The sequence below is a fragment of the Eubalaena glacialis genome, chromosome 4 (genome assembly GCF_028564815.1).
Source record: "Eubalaena glacialis isolate mEubGla1 chromosome 4, mEubGla1.1.hap2.+ XY, whole genome shotgun sequence".
Taxonomy (NCBI): domain Eukaryota; kingdom Metazoa; phylum Chordata; class Mammalia; order Artiodactyla; family Balaenidae; genus Eubalaena; species Eubalaena glacialis.
This window is the reverse complement of record NC_083719.1, coordinates 113,681,431-113,702,159: the sequence shown is the minus strand read 5'-3', so window position 1 is coordinate 113,702,159 and position 20,729 is coordinate 113,681,431. Positions and strand designations below refer to the sequence as shown.

Here is a 20,729-nt window from a genome sequence, read left to right as displayed (position 1 = left end):
ACTCCCAGACAGACTACCAGTTCTTTGAGGGCAGGAATGGGGTCTTCTTCTACAACCAACCCTCAGCTAGACCCACTGCCAGTGCTCAGTGGGCAGAGTCAGGACTTAGGGGATGGCGGGGAGCAACTGAGAGGGCTGCTGAGGGTCTGAGAGGAGGGCAGGGGCCCTCACATTCCCACCCTAAACATGCCACGTGGGTCATTTCCTGGGAACAATGGAGGTGCGCTTCTGGCCTCTGTTACTGCAAATGGCTTTCCCTGGAACCAGTCCCAGGTCTCTTTCTGCTGATGGTCACCCACCCAGGGGTGCCTTGTCCCCAGCAACAGCTCAGCCCCCACTCTGCTTTGAGGAGTCCCTCCTCTTCCCCACCCCCATGAGTGTTCCAGGGATGTCTGTTCTCTGTCTGGGACTGGAAAGGCTGCCCGTGTCCACTGCTTAGAGAAGCACGTTTGCACAGCTCTCTCTCATAAGGGGAAAAGACATCTCCAACTCCAACAGGTGCAGAGGTCTCCTCTGGCACAAAAGGCATGATTCAGAGTGTGCTGTGGGTTTGGGCATGACACAAACCCATCCTATGGGGGTCAGGCCCAAGTCAGAATTGTGTTCTGTCCAGCCAAGTCAGGAAATGTCCCCGTGCCTAGAGAGAGACGCACCTTAGACACATTCCCCTCAGAAGCACACAGCCTTGCGCCATGCAGAGCTAAACCTCTCACACCTGATTCATTCTCTCTTCGGCCCAGACTTTCCTGGAGCTGGGAAGTTGAACACATATGCAAGAGCAGGGCACACACTTCACACTTTAAAATACATTCGAATCAATGTCCCCCACCTCCACACCTGCGACAGCCACCCTCCCCTACAGAGTAGGGCTGTGGTTTCCATTCCATGTCCCCAGACCCTAGGTGGAGCTGCCACAGAGTGGGCGTTCACAGAAAGGAAGAAAGGGGCAGAAGAGGATGATGAGTGGTCAACATCATGGGCACTGAAGCCAGATAGCCCTGGGTTCCATTTCTGACTCTACTGCCTGCCGACCTCATGACCTCGGGAATGTGTCTTAACCTCCTTAAGCCTCAGTCTCTTCATATTTAAAAGGCAGAAAAAAAAAAAAGGCAAATAAAAATATACATCTCACAGACTTGTGAGTAATAAAATCATGCATATTGAGAGTGCAGCTCAGTGTCCCGCTCACAAAAGTTGTTCACAAATATTATTTATATCCATATGGATGATGATGATGATGATGATGATGATGGATTCAGAAGTAAAGAGGAACTGGTACCAAACACCTTGACCCTGGCCATTTCCTGCGTGCATGTAAATGGCATCTGGCACATATTTATTAAAGCAAGAAAGGAGATTGGGATGTTTTAGAAAGACTCCCATTTTTCTAAACAAAGCTTTCTGCATAGCCCTCAAATGAGCAGAAAATCCAGTCCCGCTGGGTTCCCAGTGCCCCCCACCTCCAGCCCGCCCCGGACTCCAGGACAGCCACCTCCCGGCTCCCACTCCAGGGCACACCTCCCGGTGGTAACAGGTGTTGCAGTGAGCAGCTTGCGGCTTGGGCTTTGAGAGCTGGTGTTGTTACTGCGGTAACTCCCCCCTCTTCTCTCTCTCAGTGCCCAGAGAGGAGGCTGGAGGCGTCTGAGGGCGCAGAAAGAGTACCCTGTGGCCAGGGCTTTGGCAGAGCTTGCCTACAACTTAACCTGTGGCCACGGGAGTGATAGGTGGCGAAAGGGTGACCAGGATTTCAATCTGCCCTGACCACCCCAGCCAGCAAGGGTAATTAGGGACCTCTCTCCCTCGGATTAAGGTGCCTCCATTTCCCACCCCACCCCATTTTATCTCCTAAGGTTACACTGCCACAGAATGAGTGAACAGATACCCACCCAGCAAGCCCTCTGCCAGCTCAGCGGCTGAGCCCCCAGCAGAGCCTGGGACTGCGGTGCCAACTTGTGGACCAACTCTTGGGTTAACAAGAGGTGGAGTAATCCCAGAGAAGTGTGCAACCCAACTCCCCACTCCCCTAAAGGTGAGGAAGGGCTGTGGGTGCACTCACGTTATCTTTGCTTCCCCTGCTCTCTTTTTTTCTAGGGTGGACTCCATCCCACAGACCCTTCCCCCCATGCCCCTCACTGTCACTGCTGTTATTAGGGTCATTTTGGGCCACTGGTGCTTCTCTAATGCATCCAACAAAACAAGGCTGTTAGACAGATGCATTCCACAGCAATCCACTTCGCTTAGACTGATCATGAGTAATATATTTCTCTGCCCAGACTCTGGGGGGACCCACAGTGCCCGAGTTGGAGGTGCAATGAAACCCCTGCTTTCTCCTTCGCATACGCACACAGTAGGAGCTGGTTTTCACACTTTCCCTGCTTGTCTTTCTCACTTTAGTTTGTATGTACCCCAACCTGCCCCAGGCCCAGGATGCCTGGCACCTGGTCTCTGCTTCTCTTTTACTATTTCTGTTTCAGAAATACTCTTTGAAGTTTCATCCTGGCCCCAATTAGCATCAGCTGGAGCACTCAGCACAGTGAAATCTAAGCACTGTTATTAAGTGAGCATTCCATCCAGAATGGCCCCTCCTCCATCTTCACCATGCAGCATGGGGAAAAGGAATGAGGCAAACAATGACCACCCCACTCGACTATCCAGATCCTCCCCATTTTTTTCCAACACACCTTGCTAATCTGTCTTTAGATACTACGGTGCTGCACCCATTCATGAGCCTCCTGGGGTCAGGCAGCACTGGGTTCATCGGGACCTGGACCGGGTCTTCCAGGCTGTCAGAACACTGTCCTTCTGGAAAGTCGGTGTGGGCGGCGTTCTCCCTCCCGCTGTCCCCACCCCCACTTCAGATGCAAAGTGCACATATGGCTCATCTCCATCTTTGGGGGAGGTTCTGTCTAAAGCCCTCCCAAAGATTCAGATTGTATGACAAATCACGTTCTAGACTATCGCGGGTGAGAAAGGGCCGGGGCATTTGCATCATTACCCCCAGACAACAGCTTCATTAAGCTGAAAGAGAGGTTTGCAGCCGCGCGAGCTCTGCCACTGACCTGGGCCTCTCACTTTCCCATTGTCTGTGGGCTCCAAGGCTCTCGCTGCAAACCATATGGTCCGTTTGGGCATCTCACACTTTCTTCCGGGAAAAGCCGGCATGTTGGGAAGCGCTTGGGGCAAGCCAGAGGCCTGCCTGCACCGTCCCAGGTGCGATCCTGCCCCAAAGTGGGGTCAACCTGGGCAAGGAGAGAGAAACCACCAGAGGTCAGAGCGGGCTGAGCTCTAAAAAGCAATGTGTGGGACTGAGAGGGAAGCAGTAAAGCTCCTCAGACAGAGGGCAAGGAAGATGAAAGCCTTGGCACTTGCCCCCTCAGAGAGCAGGCAGCCTGTTGTCCCCATGCTGCCTGACAGCATGTCTGACGTTAAGTCTGACAGCATCTTGGTGGGGAGGGCATGCGGGCAGCAGTATTTTCACCGTGGCCCCTTCTCAGTCCCCCAAGTATCTGGAGACCCCTCAAGGGCCCCAGACTCCAGACGCTTCTCCCTTGAAGATGATAAGCAGACCCACACCTGGCAGGCTGGAGTCTGAGGCAGCCATTCCCCTTCTCCAGTCCCTGAGACCCTGAACACCCAAAAACCAGGCTTTCCCTCTGAAGAGGATACCTTTGGTCTGGCTGAAAGGAGGCTGGGAGACAGGACCAAGTCGATGAGCCTGCCCCAATCACTGTCTCTTGAAAATCCCATCTCTTCGAAACTCCACTTTGCTCCAAGTCTTTGCGAGATTCCAGACAGATGGAATGAATCCCAGAGGCCGGCACAGCCACATGGCCCTGTTTCCCCAAGGAAAGGGGGAGCTAGCACCCCTGCCCAGAGGAAGCCCTGGCTGGTGCCTGGTGGTGGTCCAGAGCCGGTGTGCCCTCCTCCTCATCAAGAAATGGGCCGAGGTGGGCCTCACCCGATGTCTCTTTAAGAGTAGGGGAAGAAAACAAAGTCTCGTGGCACAGCACTTCCACACCGCCAACTGGGCGGATTAGGGTCAGGATTAACGTTTTAAACTCGACTAGACTTTCTGACTCAAAGATCTCTGAGCGCTAATCGTATTACTATCCCTGGGATTATTGCTTTACTCGCGGCAGAACAGATTCTAAAATCAAATCGTTGAAAGTTCCCTCCTGTTTTCTCTCCACTCCTTTTCGGGGGTTTGTGGCTTGTTGAGGAGACGACTTTTAAAAGTTGAATTTCACTGAATAGTTCTCTCCTTCCCCGCGCCAGGCAGCGGGAAGAAGACGGGCGACACGGTTCCTTTATTCCCGCCCACGCCTGCTCCTAATTCCTGGTAATTTATCCCATATTAAAACTTCTTTAAGTAAGAATGGACAAGGATCAGCACCTGCTATGCAAATGCGGCCAAATCCAGCGCGGGCCGGGGGCGTGTGCGCCCGCCCGACCGCGAGCGGCCATTCATCGCTCCCAAGGCGCCGGCGCGCCCTTCATATGGAAACAGGCCGAGGGCCTGACAGATTGCGACGTGTTCCTCGGGCAGGGGGGCGGAGGCCAGCGGGGAGGGGGGACCGAGTGACAGAACGCCCTCCCGCCTGGAAGACGCCCCAGCGGGGAGAGCTGGACCTCTTCCGCGGGTTTTCTTCCCCCGTATTTTTTCTTGGGCGCATCTTTTATCATTTGTCTTCTTGTTGGCCCTATTTTAATGCCTACACCCGTATTCCCCGATTTCGTCCTTATTCTCCAGGAGAGCATCTGAAGGGTCCTAAGTGGACCACGGCCCCCGCGGCTGCGCAGGCGCGGTGGGCGCGGGGGGCCGCCCCCGAGCTCGCCGGGGTCTCGGGAGCCGGGTCGGGAGGGGACAGGTGGTCGTCTTGGGGCCGCGAGCCAGCCCCAGGGCCAGGCGCGGGGCCGGCGCGGCGGGCCTACCGGATGACAAGGATTAGTTGGGTGGGGACCTTTGAAGCCAAGTCTCTCCTCACGTGGCCGGCAGCCGCGGCGCAGTCGCCTCTCGTGCGGCCCTAATCCCCTCACGCGGCTCAGGAGGCGAGCGGGCCTGGCAGGGGAGTCGGAGGCCGCGCGCCCGGGAACCTGACGCCCGCCCAGCCCCACGCGCGCGCGCCCAGGGATGCGCCCCCGCCCAGCCCCGCGCGCCCCTTCCCAGCCCCGCGCCGTGGAAGGAGCCGCGGCGCCAGGGTCGCCGGCGCGAGGAAGCTGACCGCCTTCTTCCAGCCAAGGAGTCTTTATTTGTGGCTCCATGAAAGAAATCGAGGAAGGCCGGCTGTCCGGGGCCGGAGCAGACCCGCTGCGGCAGTGGCGGCGAGGGTGGGGCCTCGGGCGCGGCCGGCGTCCCAAAGAGATGCAAAGCGATCGATACATTGTTCAGCCGCCGCCCGCTCGTTACGGCCCTCGGGGGCATAGAAAATGAGGCACTTTCTTCCCCCCTTTAACTCGAGGGGAGTACCAATAATTCATGTATGTTATAATTCTTCATTGCCCCTAGGTAGTCTGGGAAAACTGAAAGAAAAGAAAATGCCAGAAAGTTATGGTAAAACTTAAGATGCGGCCGAAGTCGCTTTCTTTGCCCCTGCTGCGAGTGTTTGAATAAGAAGAATGCTCCTGGACTGTAACAAGCAAAAAGAATGAAGAAGACAAAAGATTTCCAGAAAAAGGTTTAGCTGGAAGACAAGGCAAGTGAAACTGAAAGGAGAAAAAAAGCATTTACAATGGAACAATAAGTGTACTAATCGCTTTGATATATTATACAAGCCCAAAGACCCAAAACATTGTGTAATTATTTATAAATGACTTCTCCACTCCTGTGTATAATGCAGAGGAAAGAATAAAACTGCAGGCTACTCTCTAAACTATTTCTAAATAGACCTGGTTCAAAAGAAGGCAGAAGTGTTTGAAATAAAATAATTAATGGTGGATTTTATGGTTGTCTCATTAAAACATTTTAATTACTACAAACAAAATGCATTTGTGTTCGAACCCAACGTGACTTTATGTAGCCGAGCATTAAGGTAGAGAAAAGCAAAAAGGCAAACACTTCAGCTATTTCTCCATTCTCTGTGTTTATATCTGAATTCTCTCCCTAACCCAATAGTTAAATTCCGTTCGGATGAATCTCCCTGCGACTTCTTTTGTACACACCGAAGAGAATACGCTCACACATCACACAGTTTTCCCACACTTGACTCACAAGCATCTTGGGGGGGGGTGATTTTTTTAATCTCAACTGAAGACGTTCTTAAGAATTCAAAAACATGAAGCAGACCAAGATGAAACTGCTCAGCGAAATTAACTCTGGCTTTAGCAATATCCTGTGGCAGGTGCAGCCTGGATTTGGGGAGCTAAATCTAGTGACAGCGACAGCAGGGGTTATGTTGTGTGTGTGTGTGTGTGTTGATCTAAGCCCAGAAGATTTGACTTCAAAAAAATCTACAAAAGCAAAATTCAGAGGCTTTGAAGGAGGTTCTGGATTGATTGGTAGCCTCAAGCAGCTGATGTGAGAATGATTGCAGGCCTCGCAGCTGAGGAGGGGCGGGGGTGAGCACCTTCTGCCTGCTCCCTCTTCATTTCAGGGCCTGCACCCTTGCGGGCCCTCCCCTGCATAAGTGTGCACATCCCCTTCGCCTCCCCCACTCTACTCTGGGCACAAAAAGGACATTGTTTCACCCAAGACTGGCCCAAACTAAAAAACGCACTTCAAACCTGGGGCCACCCCAAGCACGTATTGCCCCCCTGCCCCACACACAGACTTGAGAACTAACTCCATTCGAATTTGAAAAATTCTCGTGGAAAGAATTTATCTGGCTGCAGAGTTGCCCAGCGTGTCTTTGGAGGGCATTTCTTCCTCAGCACTAGAATAAAGTAGATTTGTACCAGGACTTCCCCTGGAGGCCAAGATTCATCCCACACGTAGGCAGGCTGTACACAACCAAACACGTCAGCGCACAGTGCCAAAGAATATTCAAGCAGACATCTCCGAGGTGGGAAATGCATACAGCCAGCACTGTATTTAGCAGGGCAGGGGCCGAAGGGGCCTCCACGGATTTCTGGAAACCATGGATAATTTGCCATTTTCCTTGCTCTGTCACTGAAAGACCCCTCTGTTTCCCCCCTCCTGCCTCGTTTCCCCCCCCTTTTGCCCCCCCCTTCCACAACTGTCATGGGTTGTCAGTAAAGAAAATAGGGAATTGTTTCTCCTTTCCATTCCCCCAACCCCACCCTGCTTCTCTCAGATGGAAACGCATATCTGCGGGTGTATTTAACCGACTGAAAGGAACCCTGCACACCTCTGGGGCCCACATCATCCTTCATCCCATCCTCTTGAGTAGCTGCACCCTTTCTTCCTTTTTTCTAAAAAGATGACGACATTTTCTTTCCAAAATGCCACCCACGAAACCAATGCTGTCCCCTCCCCCCAGGTAGCTCCAGAAAGAAAAGGATGATGGAAATGGAGCAATTTTGTTTAGAAAGGGTGGCCCTCTCCATAGCTTTACTTTGTGTAAAAATTCCCATCAAGGCCACCCCTGTGGACATCAGCACTGTCCAGTGACCTTATAAACTCAGTGCTGTGCACTGTCATGGCCAAACCCAGAAGGATGAGTGGCTTAGTTAGGTGCCAGCACCATTCACCTCTCCTGTCATAACTGCCCCTGAGAGCTCAGGTATACTGTGAGAAAAGAACTTTGCCTGTAATCTCACAACATTCAGATACATGCAGGTGCCAGAGCACTCTTAACATTCTGTCTAATCAATTGGAGTGGATGCGGAATAATCAATCTCAGCTAAAACAATTTGGAGGGAAATTACGAAATGCAATAGTGTCCTTCCCCACTCCAACACATGCAGATTACCATCCCAGCACTTGTAATTACGGGACACTAATCCCTCAGCCTCATTCCTAACACAGCACCTCTAAAAGATAGTTTGCTCAACCTTGGGCTTACGTGTTTATGACAACTGAAAGGGAGGATGGCAAGGGGGCCACTTGGCTCAGCCTCATGACCTCAAAAGGGCTGTGGGCTGCGGGTACTAACTGTGATTGAAGTCTACACGTGGTCACTGAGACACTGACAGGGACTGGAGGAGGAAGATGGGCAACCACAAATTTAAATCTGATCCATCCCTGGATCTTCATGCCTACAGGCACTATAATGTTCATTTAAAATCCAGAAATTGTCTTGGGAACAGCACAGACTGCTTTGTATTTTTATGTACTAACCACACTAATCTATTACATATAAACATTTATAATTTGCCACTATTATCTCCTATTTTGGCCTTTGTTCTCCTATTTTGGCCTTGCTCAACACTGAGAGCCTCTCTCTCCCATCTCTCCAGAAAGCTGCTCCCTTCATCAGTGTGTTGACATCAGAAAGATCCTCTCAAGAAGGAACCGAAATCACCTCCCTGCTGGTTCCACAGTGGTCTTGAGTCAGACCTCCACAGCCGCCTTGAACAGGTATTCACCTTCTGGTGGGCACCTGCACGCCTTTCCAGGATCCTCCTCTCTCCTTACGCCCCCAGTTGTCAGACAGGCAGGCAAAGTCGCAGGAGGAGCCCCAGTCTTGGCATCACTTGGACTTCCTCTGAGGTGTCACAGGAACACGCCCAAGCTGCCTCAAGGGCTTAGGCAAGCACAGGATAGAAGGGTGGATGCTAAAACAAGATATCTATTCCAATATGAAGGGCAAACAGAGGCTCTAGGTATAAGTCAACAGTGACTTCAGCATGTGGTCCAGATTTCCAGAGGTTATGATTCTGGGCATCTGGGGTGGGGCCCCCCGTCATCACTACCACCTCAGGTGACCACAGTGTGAGAAACTCTGGCTTAATCCAGTCCCTTGGAATATCTGTACCGCCCCCCTCCTCCACCCCCCACACATTGGCAGCTGAATGGCTCACACATCAGGCAGCCAGAACACCTGGCTCAGCCCTCACCACCTCAGTGCCTGCTGTGGTTGGTTTTATTACATGCTCACATCATATCCTACTGTGCTCTGAGAATGAGGGTTTCCACAGATGCGCTCTGTACTAGGCTCCAAGGGATTATGGGGGTAGGAGAAATTTTTATCTCCCCCAGCAAGGATATATGTCCTCCTATAAGGGGCCCAGCTGTTTTCTCTCAAGGAGAAAGCTCTGAGCCTCATAGAGAGCAGGTCTGAGCCTAAGCTACCATCTCATTCTCATCTTCCCAGGGTTCAGCTCCATCCTTAGTGGGTCACTTGTAGGAAGGGCCCCCAAGCCTCAGATGCACTTATTTATTCAAAACACAAGGGACAGGCACTAATGTCCAGAGAGGAGCTGCCCCATGCACTGCCCCAAAGCCAGGAGCAGACAGGGCAAGGCTAAGATGCCTGCCTGGTCAGGTCAGTAAGGCTCCGGCAGAGGTGGGGGACAAAGGCAGGAGAGAGCACAGAGTCACTGCTAGCTCATGAGGTGCCTTTGTGCACATGTGAAAAGCATGGCTTAGCGAGTGCTGGAAAAGCTAGATTTTAGCCCCGACTTGCCCTGGATGCCCTTGTGCAATAAACCACTGGAACAACTGTGACAGCCCTCCTCAGAGAGAAGCAGCAGGAGAGGAGACAGAAAGGAAGGAGAAAGGTCACCATGGCCATTCAAGGCCCATCACAACTGTCCCCTATCCTCATCAACTAGACCCCCAAAGAAGCACCATTCAGACTGGCTGCCACAGTCATCCTTACCCCTACCTTCTACCTAGATTGTCTATTCACATCCCATCTACCCTTCAAGGCCTTCTCAAGTCCCCCTATCCCAGGAAGCCTTCCCTGATCATCCCCTTCCCTTTGGCGGGTGCACAATGCTCTTCAGATCTGTTCCCTTGGTGGGCCCCAAGCACTTCTCTCAGCCAGTGGCAGGTCACCTTTCTGTGGCCACGTCTCCCCTGCCCCAAGACTATAGCTCTGCCTGACTCTCCACAGAGCACCTGGCACCATGCAGGTGGCATGCAGTAGGTGTTTACTGTGTATTTACTGATAAATTTTGATGGAAAAACATGGAATGGGGGCTGAAAAGACCCCTGAATCTGGTCCTAATTTGACCACCAGTAATCCCTGGGATACCTGGAGAAAAGACCTCCCCATCTGCTGCCCCAGTTTCCCATGTACAAGATGCAGCAGATGGATGAATAAACTCCAAGGGTTCTGCCGACCTTGAACCCTAGGCTTATAAGACTCAGCAGGTTTTCCCCCCTGTCACCCCAGTGTCTAGCACAGTGCTTGGCCCAGAATAGGCAAGCAATATGGTATATGGGTTGCCTCTTTCTCTATGCTTTGGCAACCTTAGTGTTTAACTTGGTGCCTTATTTAGCAAACCACAGACATCAAACTTGACCAACTCAAGCAAAAAAGCCCTACTGGAAAAGGCCTACTATGGAGGTTCTCATGCAATCAGTGGGTAGGCTGGAGAACCAGGCTTGGAAAATGGGGGTGTGGGGGGAAGGAGGTGCAGAACCACAGCTGAAAACGCTCAGGGAAAAGCTAGGTCAGGACACCCACTGATTCCTGGCCACCTCTGCCACCACTGGCCACTGCCCTTCTAAGTTGCTGCTACAGCACAAGTGTACTCTGAACTGTCACCAGCTCAGAGCCTAAGTTCCAAGTGGGGCATGCAATTAACCCACTTAAATCACATGGCCACACCCTAACTGCCAGGAATGGGGAGAGAGGTGTTCATGCATTCACATTCCTCAATGGGAAGGATGTTCAGGGGCAAGGCAGTCAAGAAATGACAAATGGCCATTCGGATGACTCTGTTCCCTTGACCAAACAGATTCTCTCTTCTAGTAATTTGGAAAAGAAGCTGTAGTATGTTGAATAGTGGCTCGCAAAAGATATGTCAGCCCAGAACCTAAGAATGTGAACTTATTTGGAACAAAGGTCTTTGCAGCCGGAATTAAGGTAAGGATTTCAAGATGAAATCATCCTGGATAAAGGTGGGTCCTAAATTCAAGTGGCCAAGAGACAGAAAAGAAGACACAGAAACACAAAGGAGAAAAATACAGACGCTGAAGTGGTGCATCTAGAAGCCAAGGAATGCCAAGTGTTGCCAGGAGTCACCAGAGGCTAGATAGAAGAGGCACTGACCGGATTCTCCCTCAGAGCTGCAAAACGAGCCAACCATACTGATGCCTTAATTTCAGACTTCCGGCCTCCTGAACTGTGAGAGAATAAATTTCTGTTGTTCTAAGGCCCCTAGTTTGTGGGAATTTATTACAGCAGTCTCAAGAAAATAACATAGGGGCCCAGAGGTGTCATCAGGTCGAGGCTGGTGGGAACGTGCTGGGCCCATGGGGAAGCTGATACAGGGAGAGAGACACAGGGCAAAAAGCAGAGTGAGGACTCCGGGCTCCTGCAGGATCACACAAATGCCAGCAGCCTTTGGGTTCTTTGAGATGCCCAGTATTACCTACCAATTTCCCTTTCTTGCTTAAGCTGATTAAAGTCACTTTTGTAACTTCTAGCAAACCTGTTAGAGCCCTTGTATACATGTCCAGCCTCTCCCCAGGTTCAAGTATGTGTGGGGTGCAGCAGGGGGGAAGGGAGGGCTGAGTCGAGTCCAGTGAGCTGGAAGACAAGCACTGGTCAGGGAATTCCCTGGCAGTCCAGTGGTTAGGACTCCGTGCTCTGCCAAGCACCCGGGTTCCATCCCTGGTTGGGGAACTAAAATCCCACAAGCCGCGGGGTGCAGCAAAAAAAAAAAAAAAAACAAGCACTGGTCAGCCACCCAAGATGGAATCTGCCTCCAGATGGCATCCCTTCAGAAAGGGACAGTGTCCCAAGCAGAGTCACTCGGGCTCTGAGGACAGGTCAGGCACCAGGCCCAAGGCCACCACTGAGATATGGTGAGGAGGCTGAAACTTTTCTGAAAGGTGTTCATTTTGTTTTTAACTCCCCACCCCCATAATCTGGTGCTGTTCCTTAGTGACTATTTTCCCCTAAGCACAAAGTTGGGGGTGTCTGGGTTTCTATCGCTCCAGAGCCAGCATTGGTGACCAGAGAGAAACGACTCCTAATATGCAGAGTGGAAACCTTCTGCTAGGACGGGCGCTTTTACCTCACTAAGAGGGAGAGGGGATGCGGGGAGAGGGTCTCCACTGAGTGCTTGCTACCGTCTCTCCTGGGCCGGGAAAGCCTCGCTGGCTCGCGAACCTCAGGGGGTCTCAGAGGCTGCAAGCGCCGCTCCAAGAGACGCAGCACAACGAGGGGTGAGTGTGGGCGCTGGGGGAAGCAGCGCGGGCTCCCGGAGGGAAGGGGATTCGCATGCCTCTGTTACTTTAAGAATCTTCGGACAGTGTTGGGGGCGGAGGGTAGTTGGAGGGTTAGGGAGGTTTGGCCAAGACGCCACCCAACTTGGGAAAGCATCCATGCCTTCGCTTTCCTCGCTGCCCCCCCATGCGCGCTCGCACCCTGCCCTAGGTGAAGGTCAATAGAGCCATTCCCCTATTTCTTCACCAACCTGGACGAAGCAGAGGTGCCTAGCTCCGCCCTCTGCCCTTTGAGCCACACCCGGCCACGCTCTGGTTTTCTTAAATAGGGTTTTCCCCGGGTTCCCAGGGCGCTGCATCTCGCAACCATTCCTGGGGCGCTCGGTCACAAAAGCGCCCTGCCAAGTATCCGAAGAACATCATCTTACATCATCCTCAACAGGGTAGACTTGTGCCCCATTTTACAGATGGGGAAAGTGAAGTCAAATCACTAGGCCAAAGTCACGCAGCCACTCAGCAGCCTGAGAGAGGGAGCGAACCCAGGCTCCCAGAGGACTCCAGGCTTTCGCAACTCGCTGCGCGGCTCACACTTTCCGCCCAGCGCCCCGCCTCCCCATCCCACCCCAGCTAGGGGCTCCCGGCCCGCCCCTGGAGGAGCGTGCCTCGGCGGCTAATCGCCGGCCGCCCCCGCCTCCGTTTCACTGCCTAGAGACGCCCGGGCCGAGTTAGCCCGGAGACCGCCCCGGGGCCGCGAGACGCCGCCGATTGGCCCGCGGTAATTACGGGCACGCTCCGGGAGGGGGGAGGGGCGGGGTGGCCCCCCGCGAGCATAAATTATGCAAATACCCGGGCGCCGCACGGGGCTGACCTGCCGCCAAGCTCCATTCACGGGGGCTGCCTCGGGGGCGGAGGTGGCTAGGGAGGGGGGCGCCCATTGTTGTGCCGAGTACTTAAGGGGTCCTGAGGCCGGTCGTGTGCCACACTCGGTACTCACACGAGCTGATCTGATCGCCGGCGAGATCACTCGGGAGACCGGTGGGAGCGTGGCCCCTGCAGGCGAGGCGAGGAGTTGAGGCCAAGTTCCCGGTGCGCCCCTGCGCCCTTCCAGCCCTTGGCGCCCGCAGCCGGCACAGAGTAGACCCGGGCCATCCGGAACGTAAGTGCGCCCCGACGGCCCTGCCCTCAGCCCGGGCTCCTGCCCTCTAAGCGCTCTCTTAGCTGTCCATCGGTCCTGCACAACGCCACGATGCCAGGCCCTCTGGAGACCAGCCTCTCGGACCTCGACTGCGCCAGCAGCAGCAGCACCAGCGACCTGTCCGGCTTCCTCACCGACGAGGAGGACTGTGCCAGGCTCCAACGGCCCACGTCCGCCTCGGGGTCGCCCATGACGGCCCGCAAGGGCTCACCCGGGATTCCCGGGGCGTCGGACACTCCTCGTGCGCAGGACGACGAGCAGGAGCGGCGTCGGCGCAGGGGCCGCGCGCGGGTGCGCTCTGAGGCGCTGCTGCACTCGCTGCGCAGGAGCCGACGCGTCAAGGCCAACGACCGCGAGCGCAACCGCATGCACAACTTGAACGCGGCGCTGGACGCGCTGCGCAGCGTGCTGCCCTCCTTCCCCGACGACACCAAGCTCACCAAGATCGAGACGCTGCGCTTCGCCTACAACTACATCTGGGCTTTGGCCGAGACTCTGCGCCTGGCCGACCAGGGGCTGCCCGGGGGCGGTGCCCGAGAGCGCCTCCTGCCGCCGCAGTGTGCCCCCTGCCTCCCCGGGCCCCCCAGCCCCGCCAGCGACGCGGAGTCCTGGGGCTCCGGGGCCGCCGCCTCCCCCTGCGCCGCTGCCGCCTCGCCACTCTCTGACCCCAGTAGCCCCGCCGCCTCCGAAGACTTCACCTATGGCCCTGGCGACCCGCTTTTTTCCTTCCCGGGCCTGCCCAAAGACTTGCTCCACACGACGCCCTGTTTCATCCCTTACCACTAGGGCCCCTTTTGAATACCGTTACCGTCCCCCTCCCCCAGGCGACGGACAGTAGGTGGGGGCCCAGTTGTGGCCTTGGGACCCCAGGTCCAGGCAGAGGAAGGAAACGGGAGCTTTAAAGGGGTAGGGGATACCTGAGCCGCTTGTTAGGTCGCTGCACCCTCGCAGTGGATGCCCCTTAGTCTGTTTCTCCAGCCCTCAGCCCCGGGCCCCTCCTGCCCGCCCCTAGACGGCCTTTCCTTTTGCACTTTCTGAACACCACAAAACCTCCTTTGTGGCTGGCTCAGAGCTGACCCCAGCCACCACTTCAGTGTGATTTAGAAAAGGGACAGATCAGTCCCTGAAGACGAGGTGAAAAGTCAATTTTACAATTTGTAGAACTCTAATGAAGAAAAACGAGCATGAAAATTCGGTTTGAGCCGGCTGACAATACAATGAAAAGGCTTAAAAAGGAGAGACAAGGAGTGGGCTTCATGCATTATGGATCCTGACCCCCACCACTGCAGGCTTGCTCTAGGAAGAACCCGAGACTCTTGCGTAGCTATTCAGGCACTGGGCTGGAGAGTACTTTAATTTATTCAAGATGCTTCATTCATATGAAAATGTATTTTTGTACATAAAGAGTTTATTCTATTATTATGAGCTATCAAAGTTTACATTTTTGTACTGCAGATATTTCGTGTAAATAAAAAATAAATAAAAAAGAAAATAAGTCACCAAGCTTCTTGCCTAATGTTGGTGTCTCTGGGATTTTTCTTCCCTCCACTCGCTGTTCAACCACTAAAGTGAAACACTATCCCCACCCACTTTCAAAACTCCAGTCCTATCTCAAAACAATTAAAAATAAAATGCACCTGATTTCCACCAAGAAATGGATAAAGAGAGACTAGGGCATTTGAAATCCATCATTTCCTTTCACCTTGTAAACACAAGGGAGATCTTTCAGGCTCCCCATAAGCCAATTAAGACTTTTTAGTGGGGAATTAGCCCAGATATGCAGCTACCTGTAGAGGTAGGGGCGGTGGGAGAGTCTTTCTTTTGAGGAGCTCCACATCAGCTGGCTCTGTGTTTCAAAGAGAGGGGATTAAAAAGATCAATACAGTGTGACCACTGGCTAGGAAGTCCCAGTGACAGGTGGGCCCAGGCTGGGCAAGCAGAAGGGTCCACTCTTACAACAGCCTATTTAGAGGGGGAAATTGATTTGTAAACAATGCCTCCAAACTGTTGTTCATTGAGGCTGGGATCACCCTGGCTGGGAGGTATGGGATGAATTATGCTGGTGTGGTGTCCCTGGATGGGTGTGCAGCTGCCTAAAATTGTGAGGGTGTCCTCACCTCTCCCTCCCCCCACCCAACACCACGCTGTGCCAGCAGTGTCCACAGAGGGGGGCACGCGGTGGACTCAGTCCTGGCTTGCTCAGCTAGCCAGGGGCAACAGCCAAAGCTTTCATTTGCTGCCAGAGAAATCAGCCGCCCAAACTCAGTGGGGATTTTTCTGGCTGTGGTGTGTTTGTCTGTTGTCTGACAATTAGCTAACAGCACAGGCCAGTAGCGGCTTTTGTTTTAAATCTCAGAATGTGGATAATTACAAGAGATAGTTCCTAAAATGCAGTTGCTGCCTGTTCCCCCAGCTCATAAGTTACCCCACATTAAGACCAATTTTTTTTTTCATTGGTTTCCCCTTTTCATGAATATAATTATTTACAAGGAGGAGGTAGAAATGGGTTCAGGAAAATAGTATTCTATAGCGTTAGAGAAATCATATCGGTTTAGGAGGTGAACAGAAGCAGAGGCCAAAAGTAAGGCCACTAATAGCATTTTTCCCTTGTGGAAATGTTTCCCTCCTCACACACATGTCCTGATGAGTTGGATCCACAGAATCAGATGCTGGGTCCCCAGCAGTCTTTGCTAAGGCCAGCTATGGTCAAGGAGCCCTCTTTCAGATAAAAAGCTCCTTTTCAGAAGGTTCTGAAAAGTTGGATGCTTTCTCTAACTGCCCTCAGAGCAGAGACAAAGAGTCTTCCAAGAAATCTTCGGAAGTTATGAGGGCTCAGAACTGAGTTGCTTCTGCTAAAAGATCCAAGGAAAAAGTTGTGTCTCCTGAATGACCCTGCCCGGGGCCCCACTCTATTGTCTGTCTCAGAATTAATTCACTCTACCAGCTTTGCATTTCCCTATAGCAAAACACACAAATGGTCTGCATCAGATTTTCTGCTCTCCCGTGCATAGGATGCTTGAAAGTGCCTCCCTCCAGCTTTCTAAGGGGCTCAGGCGGGGTCTGCGAGAAGGCAGGTCCCCTACGGAGACGCTGCCCAGCCGTGGTGTAGGTGCACGTGTCTGGGCTAAGGGAAGAGAATGGCTGATGTGTATCACTGTCCAAAAGCCTTGGGAAAACCACGAGCAGACAAACACCCCGGGCATCCTGGAGCCAACGCCTGCAGTAGAACCTTTGTCTTATACAGCTGCCTACAGCCAGCACTGAAAAAGGAAAACAACACTACCTCCAAGACTGAAGAAGAGCAAACTGTACTCCCAACTCTGTTACCAAACTAGGATCACAACTCAAGGTACAGGGCCCAGAGCACCTTCCATCTAAAGAAGTATCTTTAACAACATGGATTGCTGGAGGGAGTCTCCACCTCTGCCAGTTAATACTGTTCTTTTTTCCACAGAAGCAAGCGTATAAATATGGCCTTTGTAGCTCCCAAAGAGGAGAAAAGAAGGATGGTGATTAAAATGCTTATCCCCAGCCCAGGGGCCTCTTTCTTCCTGCAGCAATCTACCGGTGCTGTGAAGGCAGGCTGGGGTTACTAGAGTATGCTAATCAATCACAGAGCATAGAGCATCCCGCTGACAGCCGCGATTCACTTCCTCAACAGAATCTTCCACTGAGGAGTCATCCAGCACTTAGAAAAGCTTATTTATTCTCTACCTGGATCTGTCTCTTTGCTTCTGTCCTGGTGTAACATGTGTATTTTTACATTCTGCTTCCAAGTCTTGGAGAAACCAGGTCAGGGAAGATGGCGATGACGTAGTAAAATGAAGCATTTCACTCAGCCTGTCATTTCTTTAATGACTCTGTCAAGCCCTGCTGTGTGCTGAGCACCGTTCTAGGCACTGGGCTGACCAGGACAGAGCCCTCACCCAAAAGGAAATTACACGCTAATGGGGAAAGACAAAATCAACTTATGACAGGTGGTGGTAAATGTTGAGAAGAAAAATAACGTAAAATAAGCGGAATATGGGTGGAAGGAAGGTTGCTCTTTTAGAAAAGATAGCCAGGGAAGGGCTTTTGATGCGATGACATTTGAGCAGAGGCTCAGATGCAGAGGGAAGGAGCAAGCCTCAGCAGGATCTGGAGGGAAGAATCCCAAGGAGAAAACACCACCCTGGTCATGCACCATCTAGTAAAGGGACGAGGAGGCTGATATACTGGAGCAGAGGGCATGAGGCAGGTAAGGATGGAGACAATGGGGGCAGTTCAAATCATGATTTTTTTTTTCTCAAGGTAATTGAAGTGTTGAAAGAAGAGGAGTGTAGTGAATTTGCTTATATTCGTAAAGGCCACGGTGGTTGTTATAGGAATAGCAGGGTTTAGGGGCCAGGGTGGAAGCAGAGACCCAACTAAGCACCTGCACCACATTAGTCCTGAAGAAAGGCTTACAGTGGTAGAAGGGGTTAAGACTGGTCAGAACCAGGACAACTTTTGAAGAAGGAAACAACAGGATTTGTTTTAGGGTGTGAAAGAGAGAAATCAAGGATGATTTCAAGGATTTGGGTCAGGAACAATGAGCACACAGAATCCATCCCCAGAAGTCCTCTACAAATGGTTAATTTTGCCTGAAACTGCTCATTTTAGCTCGCAAAGCAAAGATGGAAACAGGAATTGCAGTGTCTATAAGATAAAGACAGGTTGCTGCTAAAGACAACCATCGCTTTTTCTGGCCTCAGGGTCTAAGAGAAATGCCTCAGAGAAAAGTTATAATGGGGGGGGGGTAGGGAGAAGGGGCCCATGATGTCCAGGGCAATGTCCTCGATAACATCATCACCATTAACACCATCATACCAGCTAACACTTACATAGCACTTATTCTGTGTTCTATGCACTTTCTAAACACACTACACATATTAATTCATTTAATTCTCACAACCCATGAGGTTGATAATATCATTATCTCTGTTTTGCAGTTGAGAGAACTGAGGCACAAAGAAGTCAAATAATTTTCCTAAGAGCACACAGCAAGTAAGTCGCGAAGGTGGGATTTGAACCTGGACAATCTGGTTCCAGCATTTCTACTACTTCTTACATTGTCTCTCTTGGACGGAAAATGGAATACAGCTAAGCAAAAGGTATCATGGGCCACAGGCTTAGCTTTCTGAGGCCCAGCCCTATCCAGGTATAAGCTTAATCATAGCTACAGGCAAGGCCCCTGCTGCCATATGGGGCCTTTGGTTGAATGAGGAAAAGGGCTCATTCCCCGGCTCCTCTTGGTGCACCAACCCTACGACAGGGTACACAGCAGGGTGAGTGGAGTTTCCTCTCTCCATCCCCCAACCTCCCATGGGGGCTGTGCATGGGGCACAATCCCTGTGACCTGATCTAGCAGCCCTGCCTAGAGGCAAGAATAAGTCAGTGGAATGTGCCTCTTCCTGACTGAGATAGAGGAAGCCTGCAGAGGGTTTGGGGTGAGTTTTCTGGCAAGGACCTGGGGTGTCACTGCTTCAGCTTGCAAGGCCAGTAGGGCTAAGAGCCTGATGGTATCCTTTTGTGAAATATCAGTCTCTTCACCATTCACATCTGGCCAGAAAGGCCCCACACATCTTACCAAGGCCTAGACTTCATTAGAAAATATTTCTGGGGTTGCTCCAACCTAGGCCAAGCAGGGAATCAAGGTTCCGAAGTTCTACTCCAAAGAGCCTAATGCTGAAGATTAGAGCCTGGAAGGTGCTCCAGCCAACTTTCACCAATATCCTACATCACCCATTAACAAAGAATAAGCCCAGGTACATTGAACTGTAGGAGCTGTCACTTCCTGGGATGGCTTAGGACAAACACTTGGCTTCAGTACTGAGCTTACCTTCTTGCCTGCTGGCTAGTGGCCAGGACCAAATCAACCCTGGAGGCAGGATGCCAAAACTGGATGATGGGATTTCAATTATATCGCTTTGGTTTCTACCACAACCTAGCCCAGAGGTACCCAAAGCTACTGGACAAAAGAATCATCCAGGAAGCCTTTCTTCAAAAAATGTAGATGCCTGAGTCTTTCCTCCAAAGATTTTCCTTCAGAGTATCTAGAGTGAAGCCCTGGCATTTGTATTCTTTAAAAAGGTGCACAGATTGTTAATAAACACAGCAGGATTAGGAACCCATGTGCTTTCAAGAGATTGTTCTCCCACAAGATCCATTCTGTTCCCCCGGTGGCCCCAATGGAGTTGGCGCCCAGATGTGCATGGAAGTGGAGAGAACCCTCTGCACATTTCCATCGTATGTTCATGGGACACACATGACAGGATGGTCCTTCAGACTTCTTACCATCTTGACAAGACTAACTCCAAGATGAAGCCAGTAAACCTCACAGTTTTACAGTGATGCCCAATTGCTCCAAGCCCAGAATCATTTTAGATTTCACTTGTTTGGAGCATGGTGACAGAAACTGCTGGTTATTCACTGAAATCCATTCTCCTCTTCTTCCTGGACACATGACTATACTACATTTCCCAGAATTCTTTGCAGTTAAGTGTGACTGTGTGACTGGGTTCTTTTCACTGGACCATGAGTGGAAATCCTGCAAGCCATTTCTGGGACTACATCTTCATGACCGTGGTGGGAATTTGCATTTTGGGGTACAATGTAGAAAGCATCTAAGAACATCAATCCTGGTCTAAAAATGAGGAGGAGTCATATAATCTACAAAATCATAAATTTCTTCAGCTAATCAGAGATGTAAGGTCATGAGGCAATTAAATAAGGGAATTACAAGAGGAGAAAGCCCCTCCAAGGAGAGACAGAACATGTGAATTATTTCATCTTGGGCAAAGCATGCCCGGGAGAGAGGTGGCTGCCATATAAGCAGGTAAGAAGAAATCAGCTAAAATTTTAATAAAATCTTAAAAACCAAATGTGGGCTAGGGTGTCAGGTTGGAATAAGAGAGTTTATACCCACTTGCAAGCTCTTATCCATGGGCCCCACTAGATGCTCACAAGAAAGATTAGGCCAGGGGGGACTTCCCTGGTGGTGCAGTGGTTAAGAATCCGCCTGCCAATGCAGAGGACATGGGTTCGAGCCCTGGTCCAGGAAGATCCCACATGCCACGGAGCAACTAAGTCTGTGCACCACAACTACTGAGCCTGCGCTCTAGAGCCCGTGAGCCACAACTACTGAGCCTACGTGCCACAACTACTGAAGCCAGCGCACCTAGAGCCCATGCTCCACAACAAGAGAAGCCACCGCAATGAGAAGCCCGCGCACTGCAACAAAGAGTAGCCCCCGTGGGCCGCAACTAGAGAAAG

The 20,729-nt window shown here is 51.8% G+C and overlaps 1 protein-coding gene across 1 annotated transcript; it reads left to right on the top strand.

Annotated features, from left to right (window-relative positions):
- Nucleotides 1–13,487: 13,487 nt before the first annotated feature.
- NEUROG1 (neurogenin 1) lies at nucleotides 13,488–14,222 on the top strand. Its single transcript, XM_061188201.1, has one exon. The coding sequence runs from the start codon at nucleotides 13,488–13,490 to the stop codon at nucleotides 14,220–14,222; it is 735 nt and encodes a 244-aa protein (XP_061044184.1).
- Nucleotides 14,223–20,729: the final 6,507 nt, after the last annotated feature.

Coding starts and splice junctions, on each gene's coding strand:
- NEUROG1 (XM_061188201.1), top strand. CDS start 13,488: ATGCCAGGCCCTCTGGAGACCAGCCTCTCGGACCTCGACTGCGCCAGC.